Raw genomic sequence first — 14651 nt, 5'->3', positions numbered from 1 at the left:
GTGAAGTTTTCTTGTCTATTCCTCAAGGAGGTTGCAGAGGTGCTTCTGAAGATGTAGTGTGTCAGACCTGAGAAGCCAAATTCTTGATACTTCACTGTTCTCTTTTTCCCCCCACCATACTTTTATACTTATGGGTTGTATGAGTACTGTTCCATAGAAACCTTCTCAGCTTACATGCTTCTCTCAAAGAGAGTGCTTACAAACGTTGGGCTTTCCCACTACTGAAATCAAACTCAATTAGCAAGGCAAGGTTCTTATTCAACAATAGAAAGCAGTCAGTGGCTAGTCGCTGCCTGTCTGAATTTGTCTCCTGGAAGCTCCTTTTCTTTGAATGTATGCAGATAAGCACAGGGTGCTTTGAAAGCGTAGGGAGGAGTGTCCAAACAGATTTGGACACTCAATTGTATGGAACAGAAAGAATCAGGCAGCACTTTAGGGAGGATGTGATATGCATACCGCTTGAAGTTTATTTGCCCCATCTTACTTCGTATTTGATTTGTTAGTTTTCCCTACTAAGGCAGAATAATAATAACTGAAGCCTTTTTTTTTTTTTTTTTGAGGCAAGGTCTCACTTTATTGCCCAGGCTGGAGTGCAGTAGTATGATTAAGGCTTACTGTAACCTTGACCTCCTGGGCTCAAGCTATCCTCCCGCCTCAGCCTGCCAAGTAGCTAGTCCTCCCCCCTCAGCTTCCCAAGTAGCTAGGACTACAGGTACACACTACGACTCCTGGCTAATTTTTTGTATTTTTAGAGACAGAGTTTTGCCATGTTGCCCAGGCTGGTCTCGAATTCCTGGGCTCAGTCAATGCTCCTGCCTGGACCTCCCAAAGTGCTGGAATTACAGACATGAGCCACTGCTGAAGCCTCCAACTGAAGACTTTTAAGCTAAATTACAAACATCATTTGCATCTCTAAAATATTGATATAAGGACATTTTACTATATGCTGCTTTCCACACAGTAAAAACATTTTTAAAAACCCTATTAACTCTTATGTGTAACCTTGCCCGTGTTCAAATTTCTCATCCCCCAAAATATCTTTTATAGCTGGTTTGTTCAAATCAGGATCCAGTAGTAACCATATGTTGCATTTGGTTATAGCTCATAAGTCTGTTTTTCCACCCTCTTAAATAGACCTTGTCTTTTAGTCTTAAGTCTTTTTTACAGTAAAACTTAGCCCACTGCCTTTACTTTTTAATTTATCCACCACATTGACCCATAAGAGATTTTGGCACATAGCATGACCTGCCTTCTAGTTTTTGTCTAATGGCTTCCTTGCAATAGTATTGTTATACTGTTCTCTGTATTTCTCGTAAACTATAAGTTAGATGTAAAGGTTTGATTCAATTCACGTTAAACATTTTTTGGCACAAATACTTAGTAGGTGGTACAATGTTGTTTTTCTTTAGTCTATTGTTTTCTTTCTATTTATTTATTTATTTATTTAGAGACGGAGTCTCGCTCTGCTGCCCAGGCTGGAGTGTAGTGGTGCAATCTCGGCTCACTGGGCTCACTGCAACCTCCAGCTCCCTGGTTCAAGCAATTCCCCAGCCTCAGCTTCCCGAGTAGCTGGGATTACAGGTGCCCACCATCACGTCTGGCTAATTTTTTTGTATTTTTAGTAGAGACGGGGTTTCACCATGTTGGCCAGACTGGTCACAAACTCCTGACCTCAGGCAATTTGCCTGCCTCGGCCTCCCAAAGTGTTGGGATTACAGGCGTGAGCCACTGCGCCAGGCCTATTTATTTATTTGTTTGTTTATTTATTTTGAGACAGAGTTTCACTCTTGTTGCCCAGGCTGGAGTGCAATGGCACGATCTCGGCTCATTGCAACCTCTGCCTCCCAGGTTCAAGGGATTCTCCTGCCTCAGCCTCCCTAGTAGCTGGGATTATAGGCATGTGCCACCACACCTGGCCAGTTTTGTGTTTTTACAAAGACAGGGTTTCTCCATGTTGGTCAGGCTGGTCTCAAACTCCCTACCTCAGGTGATCCACCCGCCTCGACCTCCTAAAGTGCTGGGATAACAGGCGTGAGCCACTGCGCCCAGGCTATTTATTTATTTTTAAAACGGAGTCTCGCTGTGTCACCCAGGCTGGAGTGCAATCGCGTGATCTAGGCTCACTGCAACCTCCACCTCCCAGATTCAAGCAATTCTCCTGTCTCAGCCTCCCAAGTAGCTGGGACTGTAGGCACGCAGCACCATGCCCAGCTAATTTTTGTATTTTTAGTAGAGATGGGGTTTCACTTGTTTTCTTTATTGTTAATTCGAACTCACACACAGTGTTAGAACTCTGGTACAACCCATCATTCACCAGTTTTGAACTTAGTTACACTACTGCAGTGTCAGCTGCTCTCTTCCTTTTCTTTTGGGGATTTTTAGCTAGTCCTTTTTTTCTTTGTCCCTGATATATCCTTTACGCTTCATTTCTTCCCTGACTTCTATCTGAGATACGAATAGTGCCAGTTCCAAGAGATCTTATTATTAGACTTAGTACATTGCAGCTATTTGTGTGTGTGTGTGTGTGTATGTGTGTGTGTGTGTGTGACTTTATAGGAGTAGCTCAATTAAACTTTCTCATGAGTTTAGTATGAACTCTTCTTATTCATTTTTACTCAGGCTTTACTTCTGGTCCCATAAAGAATGTCTAGAGAGAGGCAGGCCCAGATTGGCCTTATCACCCTTGGTTCATTCTGGAAATCATGGCTAGAATAGTGTGTCTGAAAGTAGGATTGGGTTAGAAGAAAGCTTAAATGCAACGTAATTTTCTTTTGGAATGTGGCTCTTTTGCTGGTTATTTCCAGCATCATATAATGAATGGCCTGAGTGGATGCTTTCTTTTGTGAAAACTGTAATGTGTGTTAACATATGTAGCTTGTAGAAATGGAGAGGGTGGATAAAGAGATAAATAGGTCAAATACTGGATCATGTTTTCCTGGGAGGGATAGAAGGTTTTTTCATATTATAATTTAAGGGCATAAGTAACTACGGAATTTTTGACCTATTCTTTCTACTTTGCAGTAAATATTAATGGTTTATTGGAAGGAAAAAAGACTACCTTGTTTTTCTTTCTGAGCTATCACTAGGAGTAAGAAAAAATCTGATTGGAAAAAGTAACCTCTGATAAAGGATTTTAACTGGTATCAGGGCTTATATTTATTCATTACATTTCTTTCTTGCATACTTTGGATAATGATATGGTTAAGAGATAAAGTTTTTTTTATTTGGGAAGATTTATGAAATCTTTGCGGAAGGTCTCAGTTGTAAATACATCCCTTGTCTGGGTTGCACATGTTTTATGGCTACTATAGCTCAGTTTGGAAATGGTTCTTGTTGCATTATCACAGCTTATTTTCAAATTAATAGATTTTCTTTTTGGGGGAAATTAATGTCATGTAGAAAGATATTTGTAATATGAGGATTATAGTTTTTATGTCTGTTATTAAACAAAAGATTGCCTCTTGAAGTAACTATGTTTCATTATTTTATATTTCACATTTTAACATCTGAAATCTTCAATTTACTGATGGTGTAATGGTTAATTGGCAAGGTTTTTATTTATTAGCTGTACATGGAGTAATGTCTCTTCTTAACAATTAGTGATTTTTTAAAAAATTTTTTGCGATGGAGTCTTACTCTGTGGCCCAGGCTGGAGTGCGGTGGTGCAGTCTGGGCTCACTGCAAGCTCTACCTCCCAGGTTCACGCCATTCTCCATGCCCGGCTAATTTTTTTTTTTTGTATTTTTAGTAGAGAGGGGATTTCACCATGTTAGCTAGGATGGTCCCGATCTCATGACCTCGTGATCCGCCCGCCTCGGCCTCCTAAAGTGCTGGGATTACAAAGGCGTGAGCCACCGCGCCTGGCCAGTGATATCTTGAATTTGATGAAATACAGCAGTTTACTATTCAGTTTACTCATGATTTAGCCCCAGAAACATTGAGCTAGTGCTGAGATTGGTAGAGTGAGGTGAGTAGCAGTGAGGTAGGTAGAATGTTTATATTGTGTCCTTTTTTTTTTTTTGAGACAGAGTCTCGCTGTGTCACCAGGCTGGAGTGCAGTGGCGCAGTCTGGGCTCGACGCGATCTGGGCTTGACGCGATCTCGGCTCACCGCAACCTCCGCCTCCCGGATTCAAGCAATTCTCCTGCCTCAGCCTCCGGAGTAGCTGGGACTACAGCCAGCGCACCATCAAGCCTGGCTAATTTTTCTATTTTTAGTAGAGACTAAAATTTCTACTACTTTTAGTAGAATTTCACCATGTTGGTCATAATGGTCCCGATCTCTTGACCTCGTAATCCTCCGGCGTCAGCCTCCTAACGTGCTGGGATTACAGGTGTGAGCCACCGCGCCCGGCCAGTAGAATATGTATTTTGTGCCTTTTTTTTTTTTTCTTTTCCGAGATGGAGTCTGTGTGCTCCCCCAGGCTGGAGTGCAGTGGCGCGGTCTCGGCTCACTGCAAGCTCCGCCTCCTGGATTCGCGCCATTCTCTTTCCTCAGCCTCCGGAGTAGCTGGGACTAAAGGCGCCCGCCACCACGCCCGGCTAATTTTTTTGTATTTTTAGTAGAGACGGGGTTTCACTGTGTTAGCCGGGATGGTCTGGATCTCCTGACCTCGTGATCCGCCCTAAAGTGCTGGGATTACAGGCATGAGCCACCGCGCCTGGCCTGTTTTGTGTCTTTTTAAAGGCTTTTACATATCTCAGCTTCGATGAGAGGATCAGGATGTGTAAGGACTTCAAGCTAAACATAATAATGAATACTCACATTATATAGGCTTCATTAAAATCCCTAATGAGGCTAGGCACGGTGGCTCATGCCTGTAATCCTAGCACTTTGGGAGGCTGAGGCAGGAGAATAGCTTGAACCTGGAAGGCGGAGGTTTTGGCGAGCCGAGATCGCGCCACTGCACTCCAGCATGGGCAATAGTGAGACTCTGTCTCAAATAAATAAGTAAAAGCCCTAATGGAGTCCTAAACTGCAGCGAATGTTCCTGTCTTTTCACATAAAGGATTACATAATTCGCCCTTTGCCCTCTCCTGAATCTATTCTCCCTCTCCAAGATTTCATTCTGTCTCCAGATTTCAGCTCTAACCTCTAATTGTTTTCTTGGTGCTTTGGTGCTGTTGTCTTCCTCCCTTGTCATTGACTTGTTTTTTTTTTAAACTAGTAGACTTTTTTTTGGGAGGGAGCAGTTTTCGGTTTACAGAAAAATGGATGGAAAGTATGGAAAGTTCTTATACATCCTCCCTTATCTCCCAAATTTCTTCAGTTAGCATCTTGCATTGGTGTGGTACATTTGTTATAACTGATGAGCCAATATTGATGCACATTGTTACTAACTAAAATCCATAGATTAAGTAGGGTTCACTGTGTTGTACATTCAATGAATTTTGACAAATATATAATGACTTATATCCACCATTACCATATCATACAGAATAGTTTCATTGTCCGAAACATTCTATGTGTGAGTTTTTTGCTCATGCTGCTAATAAAGATACATCCAAGACTGGGTAATTCATAAAGGAAAGAGGTTTAATGGACTCATAGTTCCACATGGCTGGGGGGCCTCACAATCATAGCAGAAGAGGAAGGAGGAGCAGAGGGACATCTTACATGGTGGCTGGCAAGAGAGAATGAGAAACCCCTTATAAAACCATCAGATCTGGTGAGACTTCTTCACTACCAGGAGACAGTATGGGGGAAACTGCCTCCATCTTTCAGTTTTCTCTCACAGGGTCCCTCCCACAACACATGGGAATTATGGGAGCTACAATTCAAGATAAGATTTGGGTTGGGATCACAATTAAACCATATCACCCTATTTCTACTTATGCATTCCTCCTTTCTTGTCCCCACTCCAGCCCCTGACAACCACTGGTCTTTTTACTGTCTTCCATAGGTTGCCTTTTTCAGAATAAAATATAGTTGGAGTCATACAGATTGGCTTCTTTCACTTAGCAATATTCTTTTAAGGTTCCTCTGTGTCTTTCATGGCTTGATAACTCGTTTCTTTTTATCACGGAATAATATTTCATTGTATAGATGTAACACAGTTTGTTTATCCAGTCACCCATTGAAGGATAGCTTGATGCTTCCAAGGTTTGGCAATTATGAATAGGAAGTTAGCCTTTTAAAACACAAATATTATATAAAGTACCTCAAGTCACCTACTTAAAAAAGGTTGCACTAACTCAGTATCTTAAGCCCTAAAGAATGATAACTCTTATTTTTGTGTAAATATTTCTAATTGTGTAGTTGGCTCATAACAATGCTCAGTAAATGTGTGTGAAATGATTGAATATGAAAGAAGGAAGGAGGAATTGAAGAGAAGAAATAGGAGAAAAGATTATATCCTAAATCTGAATACTTTTAGGAAAATGAGATTATCTTGAAACTCAGCTGGAAACTCTAATGGGAACCAAGATGGTCAGGGCTCTGAATTAAATCATTAACTTGAAAACACTCCAGAGTTTTTTATTCCTAATTCTTGTACTTTAAAGTATATACATTTTAATATAATATACATTTTAATGTACATCTTATATACTTTAAAGCATATACATTTTAATATACACATCTTTTTATAGCTCCCAACTATAGAGCTGCCTCTATAGTTCCAGCTCTATTGTAGGCCAAAGTGTGTTCCCTATAATGCCCATATAAAAAAGCCTCATATAGGTTGTCTGTCACTCTAGTACCCTACAACATAAAATGTTCTAATGTAATTATAAGCTAGAAAAGTATTTCCTAAATTATTTTATGAATTTATAGCCTTATTGTTATGCTGACATTTTGTTTTTCTTTAAATGAATCTTTAATGTATTTAGCTTCCCTCCATTTTAAACTAGTTTAGCTTTTTTTTTTTTTTAAATAATGTGTATGTTTTTGCTTTCTTCATTATAGAACGGTGGCAGCTGAAGTTAGGAAGCAGATCTCCGGACAATATAGTGGTTCTCCCCAACTGCTCAAAAACCTTAATATTGTTGGCAATATATCCCATCACACCACAGTAAGTAACGTATTCAAAATATAGTATGTCATTGGTGTATGATTGACTAGGCCATGAAAAAATAGTGGAAAGATAAGAACTAATTGGGTTCCATCATTAATCTCATAACCTTACTTCTTGTTACCTCATTTTGTTGAAATCTGTGTTGGGAGAGGATGTTATGGGGTGTCATAGAATTGCTAGTTTCCTAGCCAACTCTGAAACTTTATATTCAGGATTTAATCAATCCTGGAATTTTACATTTATAACTTTTTTTTTCCCTTCTATTTTTGAGACCGAGTCTCGCTTTTGTCGCCCAGGCTGGAGTACAATGGCGCGTTCTTGGCTCATTGCAACCTCCACCTCCTGGGTTCCAGTGATTCTCCTGCCTTAGCTTCCCGTGTAGCTGGGACTACAGGCATGTGCCACCATGCCCAGCTAATTTTTGTGTTTTTAGTAGAGATGGGGTTTTACCATATTGGCCAGGCTGGCTCGAACTCCTGACCTTGTGATCCGCCCTCCTCGGCCTCCCAAATTGCTGAGATTACAGGTGTGAGCCACCGCATCCAGCCTTAGAACTTTTAAAGACAGAAGGTGATTCATTATGTGAAAATTTAGGAATCTATTCTAGAAACAAGCACCAAAGTAAATAATTATATGGGTTTGTAGAATTATCTGTTGCCTTTAAGATAAATGAATTTATATTTATTGAATTATTACTGTAAGCCCAGTACTGTGTCAGAGACATAAATGTTCTCTTATTAAAGAAGCTGGCATGAGGAAATTCAGTTTTGATAAAAACTAATAATATTTATTATGTTAGAAATATGAATTAAAAACATACCTGTATTTGTCTTAAAATTAGAGGTCATTTTTACAAAATGCTCTGGAAAACTAAAAAAGCAAATAAGCATGATAGGGTGGAGTTATAGATTAGCATTTTCCATTTAGCTGTGAAAGGGTACCTGTTATTGAACAAACTGGGAAATAACAGTTTGATCGACTTGTAATGATATATTTATAACGTTTGTTGTACTAAAATTTGAAAACATTAAGTTTACTTTTAATTACAGTAACATGCTAATTGGAGAAATTTTAGAATATATGGATTTCTTGCTGATTTCAATGTACATGGAGATAATCCTTCCAAAATGCTCTTGGTGTCTTGAATGCCTCTCTTCCAGTGATACTATTTTGCATCCTGAATTACACCTTAACTACTCAAAATTTCTATAATCAGACCTTAGATTTTTGTCATTATGAATAACTATAACCCATGTGTAATCTTAGTTTTATGCTTCCCATCTCTGATCACCACCTCTTATCTTTATGGTCTTCTTGTTATGGTACCCTGACTCCAGTTGTCCTTCCACATCACCAGGACCTAGAATCCATGAACTCATTGAATTAGACATATGTAGCGACTTCCCAGGTTTTGTTGTTGTTTTCACTGAGTACTTATTTGTGACATTTTAAATTCAGAGCTGTATACTGCCCTAGAAATAATATCTGGGCAAAAAGCGCTGAATGAGAAAAAAAAATTGAATTTTAAAAAAATTTTATGTATGTGTAATATATACTTACATGCTATACTTATATACATAATAGATATAGTGGTAAAATATACATAACATAAAATTTACCATTCTAACCAGTTTTATTTATACAATTCACTGGCATTAAGTACATTTACTGTGTTGTACAACCATCACCACTGTTTATCTCCAGAACTTTTTCATTATCCCAAACTGAAACCCTGTACCCATTAAACAACAACTTCCCATTTCCCCCCCTTCCCAACTCCTGATAATATCTTATCTTTCCTGCCTTTATGAATTTGCCTCTTCTGTGTACCTGATGTAAGTGCAATCATACAATATTTGCCCTTTCGTGTCTAGCTTATTTTACTTACTTAGCAGAATGTTTTAAAGGTTTATTCAGGTTGTAGCCTGTATCTTTTTTTTTTTTTTTTTTTTTTCCAGACAGATTCTTGCTTTATCATCCAGGCTGAGTACAGTAGTACCATCATAGCTCACTGCAGCCTTGACCTTCCAGGCTCAAGTGATCCTCCCATATCAGCCTTCTAAGTAGTTGGGACTACAGGCGCATGCCATCATGCCTCGCTAATTTTTGTATTTTGTGTAGAGACGAGGTCTCACTATGTTGCCTAGGCTGGTCTTGAACTCCTGGGCTCAAGTGATCCTCCTTTTCGGCCTCCCAAAATGTTGGGATTATAGACGTGAGCCACTATCCCTGGCTGATTTAATTCCTTTTTAAGGCTTAATAGTATTCCATTGTATGTATATGTCACATTTTATTTATTCATTAATTTTGATGGACATTGGGGTCGTTTCCAAACTTTTGGCTATTGTGAATAACTGCTATGAACATGAGAGTACAATTATCTTTTTGAGTCACTATTTTCAGTTCTTTTGGGTGTATACCTAGAACTGGAATTGCTAGATGATAGAGTAATTCTGTGTTTATTGTATGCTTTTTGAGGAACCACCAATCTGTTTTTCTTAGCAACTGTATCATTTTACATTTCCACCATCAATGCACAAGGGTTCAAATTTCTCCATATTGTTGTCCACACTTGTTATTAACCATTTAAAAAATAATAGCCATTCTAATGGGTACGAAGTGGTATCTCACTTATGTTTTTGGTTTACATTTCCCTATCTGCAAATTTTATGTTGTATTTTCATTTCGTTCAGTGTATTTTTTTCATTTCATTTTTCAGACTTTTGTAACTTATGGATTATTTAGAAGTATGTTTAATTTCTAAGTGTTTGGAGATTTTCCTGTTATCTTTCTGTTGCCACTTTCTAGTTTGATTCTATTATAGTCAGAGAACACATTCTGTCTGATTTCAGTTCTTTTAAATTTGTTGAAGTTTGTTTTATGGGTCAGAATATGGTCTGTCTTGGTATATACTTTTGGGACCTTTGTAATGAATGTATATTCTGTTGTCATCGGGTGGAGTGTTCTATAAATGTCAGTTAGATCTATTGGTTGAGGGTGCTTTTGAATAATACTATATCCTTGTTGATTTTCTAGAATCTGCAGAAAAGCGATCTCTTGATTTCTGCAAGTATAATTGTGATATGTCTTATTTATTCTTTCAGTTCAATCAGTTTTTGCTACACCTACTTTATAGCTCTGTTATTTAGTACATACACAGAGTATAACTCTGTTATTTAGTACATACACATTTAAGATTGCTATGTCCTCTTGGATCATTCCTTTTATAATCAAGGTAATGTCACTCTCTATTTGGTACTGTTGTTTGCTCTGAAGTCTGCACTTTCCCTTATTAACTTAGCCACTCCTGCTTTCTTTTGAGTAATGGTCACCTGGTATATCTTTTTCCATACTTCTATTTTCAACCTACCTATGTTATGTTATTTGAAGTGAGTTATTTGTAGATACCACATTGTTAGGTCATATTTTTAAGTCCATTCTGCTAGTCTCTTACTTTTACATTTATGTTTATAATATAATGTATAAATTTATAATTGAATGTTGTTACTCTGTTAGGGTTTAAATCTACCATTTTATTTTTTGTTTATTCTGTTTTTCATCTCTCTATTTTCTTTTTTCTACTTCTCCAGGGTTACCTAAATGTTTTTTAGGATTCCATTTTGATTTATAGTGTTGTTGAGAGTGTCTCTTTATATAGCTTTTTAGTGGCTGTACAAGGTATTGTGTTATATACGTGACTTATCACAGTATTGGTGTTCATATATTACCAGTTTGAGTAAAGTATAGAAACGTTACCTATTTTTACATCCCTTTACCGTCTCCTATACATAATTGTCTTAAACATTTTCTCTATATACACTTAGAATCATATTGGACAATTTAGAAAAGTCAAGAGAAAAAGGAAAGTCTATTGTATTTACCTATATTTTTTGCTCGTGCTGTATTTGTTTTTCCTTCCTAATATTTCCAGATACCTTTTATTATTTCCTTTTGGTTTAAGGAATTTCTTTTAGCCATTCTTTTAGAATAGATCTGCTGGTGACAGAGTCTCTTAGTTTTTCTTTATCAGAGTATGTCTTGATTTCCCCTTCATTCTTTTTTTTTTTTTCTTTTGAGACAGGGGTGTCACTCTGTCACCCAGTGTGGGTGATGCAATCTCAGCTTACTGCAACCTCTGCCTCCCAGGCGTAATTCTCCCACTTCAGCCGTCGGAGTAGCTGGGACCACAGGTGCATGCCACCATGCCTGGCTAATTTTTTGTATATTTTTGGTATAGTTGAGGTTTTGCCATGTTTCCTAGGCTGGCCTTGAACTCCTGAGCATAGGCGATCCACCTGCCTTGGCCTCCCAAAGTGCTGGGATTATAGCCATGAGCTACTGTGCCCGGCCTTCCCCTTCATTCTTCAAGGATATTTGCAGGATCTAAAATTCCAGGTAGTCAGTTATTTTCTTACAGCACTTGAAAAATTGTTGTGCCACTTTTTGACTGTCATGATTTTTTATGAGAAATTTGTAAGTTGAATTCTTTTCCTCCTAGAGGTAAGGTGTCATTTTCTCCTCACTGCTTTCAGGATTTTGTTTTATTTTATTTTATTTTGGAGACTGAGTCTCGCTGTGTCCCCCAGGCTAGAGTGCAGTGGTGCAATCTTGGCTCACTGCAATGTCTGCCTCCTGGAGGCAGATTCAAGCGATTCTCATGCCGCAGCCTACCGAGTAGCTGGGATTACAGGACGAGTAGCTGGGATTACAGGCGCCCGCTACCATGCCTGGCTAATTTTTATATTTTTAGTAGAGATGGGGTTTCACCCTGTTTGCCAGGCTGGTCTTGAACTCCTGACCTCAGGTGATCCGCCCGCCTCTGCCTCCCAAAGTCCTTGGATTACAGGCGTTAGCCACTGCACCTGGCCTTTCTTTTTCTTTTTTTAAATCTGCATTTGGTTGCTGTGTCATGGTACATATTTCTCTGGGTTTATCCTGTTTAAAGTTTGCTTAGCTTCTTGTGTCTGTAGGCTTATGTCTTTTTATGAAATTTAGAAGTTTTTAGCCATTGTTTTTTCAGATATGTTTCAGCCCCGTCTTCTTTTTCCTCACTTTCTAGGACTCTGGTGGTGCCAGTATTGGATATTCTAGTGTAGTTTGTCCCTGAAGATGCTTTCTATTTTTGTTTTTGTTTTGTTTTGATTTTTCAGTCTGTTTTTCTTTTAATGCTGTTCAGATTGGATAATTTCGATTTTTCTTTCTTCAAGGTAACCGATTTTTACTTCCTCTATCCCCTCTTTTCTACTATTGAATTTATCTATTAAATTTTAAATTTTGGTCAGTGTGTTTTTCAGTTACAAAATTTCCATTTAGTTCTTTGTATCTTCTGATTCTTTGCCGAGATTTTGTTTCTTTACAGAGAGTTTCTGGTTTTTCATTTATTTTAAGAGGGTTTACAATTGCTGTTGAATTATTTTTCTGATGTTTGCCTTAAAATCTTTGTCATATAATGCCAAGATCACTTATCTTGGTATTGACATCTACAGGTTGTCTTTTTAATTAGAGTTAAGATTTTCCTTGTTCTTAGTATGATGAGAGATTTTTGATTGGAACTTGTACCTTTTGGGTCTTATGTTGTGAATTTCTAGGTCTTATTTAAACATATTTTAGCTGGCTTTCTTTGATATTGCTCTAGTTATAGGTGGATGCTATCTTGTTTTGGACAGACAGAGTAGAAGTTCAGATTTCTTACTTGTCTTCTTTTGGTATACAAGGAGGGGAAGGATTCCTTGTTACTTATTGTCGAGCAGGAGGGAGAGTCCCCACTTCTGCTGGACCACAGCTCACACTACTTAGCTGGGAAGGGTAGTAGTGCTCCTTACTGTTCCTCACATGGCCTCTACTGACATCCAAGGGTGTGTGGCCTTGTTACACTGGGCATTGGTGAAAGTACTTACTCTCCACTAGACCTTCTCTGACAGTGCCCAAGTGATAAAGGAAAGAGGAGCCATGTTGCTGCTTCATAGGAGTTGATGTCCAGATTTCCTTAGTGGCCTCTACTGACACGATGAGAGTCAGAGATTAATTATTGCTCGGTAGATATAAAAATCCCAACACCCTACTTGTACTTCTCTGATACTACCCTGGTGGGGAGAGTTGGGATGCCTTGTTACAGCTTGGTGAGGGTAGAAATATAGTTCCCCACTTGGCCTTTGAGCAGTTAAAGTCTAAATGTTTTTTGTTTTGTTAGGTTGCTTCTTTCTTGATCTTTTGGCTGGGGAAAACAGGCTCACCGCAACCCAGTCCCACTACCTCTAGTGCTTCTTGTTGTTTTCTGGGTTGTGGGCTTTTCTAGTTCTAAGTCTGGAATGTATAAGGCAAAAAGAAATGTTGAAGTAACTCACTGTTGTGCCATTCCCTGGGTTCTGATGTCCCTGCCGGCCAGCCGTTTTCTCTATACCTTTCAGAGTCTTCTTAGGTTTGTTTTCTATGTAGTATCTAGGCTGTTGTACTTAGTGGAAAGAATAGAGAAAAGTACTTCTACTTCGTCTTTCCAGAAGGGAAAGTTTCCTTTAGTGACTTTTGATGTTTGAGCAGTTTTTTGTGTGCTTTATTTTTTCCCATTTATTTGAGGGTGTGACTTTAAAAAAAATTATTGAGATGTAGGACTTGTTCATATATTCTAAGTACTAGTCCTTTATCAAATATGTTTTGTAAGTTCTTTCTTTTAGTGTGGCTTGTTAATCATTTTCTTAACAGTGTCTTTTAATGAATCCAATTTTTCTTTTATGATTCTTTTTTCATGTCTAAGAAAATTTGGCCTATTCCCAAATTGTAAGGACATCCTGCTATGTTTTCTTGAAGTAGCTTTATAGTTTTAAGCATGTATGTTTGTGTCTGTGATCCATCTCAGTTTAATTTTTATATATGTTGTGATACAGAGATTGGGGTTCATTTTTTAAATGTGGGTACCCAGTTCTAATAACAATGGTTCAAGAAGATTTCTCTTTTCCTGTTGGATTGCTTTCTTTTTCTTTGTTAAGAACATCATAGTATAATTTGTACTTAATAGGATAGGTGAGGTAGAATGCTTAAAATCGTAGAAAAAATTTTAGAGGTCGAAAACCCAGTTTCAAATTTCTGCTCTACCATTTTGTGGCTATTTTATTTTCAGTTGGTTGTTAACTTTTTTGAGCACAAATGCCCTTATTTGTAGAACTGAAATAGTAATTATATCTAGCTTACAGGGTTTGGGGGAGGTTTAAATGAGATAGCATATACTGATAATGATAAATAACTGCTATCTTTTGAGTGTTTAAGATGTGTTATTTATTATTTTACTCAATATCTTTAAAATGTTAAGTCTAGGCTGGGCGCCGTGGCTCACGCCTATAATCCCAGTGCTTTGGGAGGCCGAGGGAGGCAGATTGCTTGAGCTCAGGAGTTCCAAGATTAGCCTGGGCAACATGGCGAGACCCTGTCTCTACAAAAACACAAAAATTAGCCAGGCATGGTGGCTCACGCCTACAATCCCAGCTACTTGGGAGGCTGAGGTGGGAGAATCCCTTGAGCCCAGGAAGCAAAGGTTGCATGCAGTGAGCTGAAATTGCACCATTGCACTCCAGCCTGAATGACAGAGGAAGAGCCCATCTCAAAAAAAAAAAAAGTTCAGTCCAAAGAAGCATAGATTAAAGCA

General features: G+C 38.4%; 1 protein-coding gene across 1 annotated transcript in view; it reads left to right on the top strand.

Moving 5' to 3' along the window:
- The window catches only part of DOCK7 (dedicator of cytokinesis 7), a 223319-nt gene that overhangs the window by 15729 nt on the left and 192939 nt on the right, over window positions 1-14651 (top strand). Inside the window, exon 2 of the mRNA XM_031664896.1 lies at window positions 6907-7012. Coding sequence (XP_031520756.1) covers window positions 6907-7012 — 106 coding nt within the window. The remainder of the gene's footprint in view (window positions 1-6906; window positions 7013-14651) is intronic.

The sequence above is a fragment of the Papio anubis genome, chromosome 1, assembly GCF_008728515.1.
Source record: "Papio anubis isolate 15944 chromosome 1, Panubis1.0, whole genome shotgun sequence".
Taxonomy (NCBI): Eukaryota; Metazoa; Chordata; class Mammalia; order Primates; family Cercopithecidae; genus Papio; species Papio anubis.
This window is presented reverse-complemented; position numbering and strand designations above follow the sequence as displayed.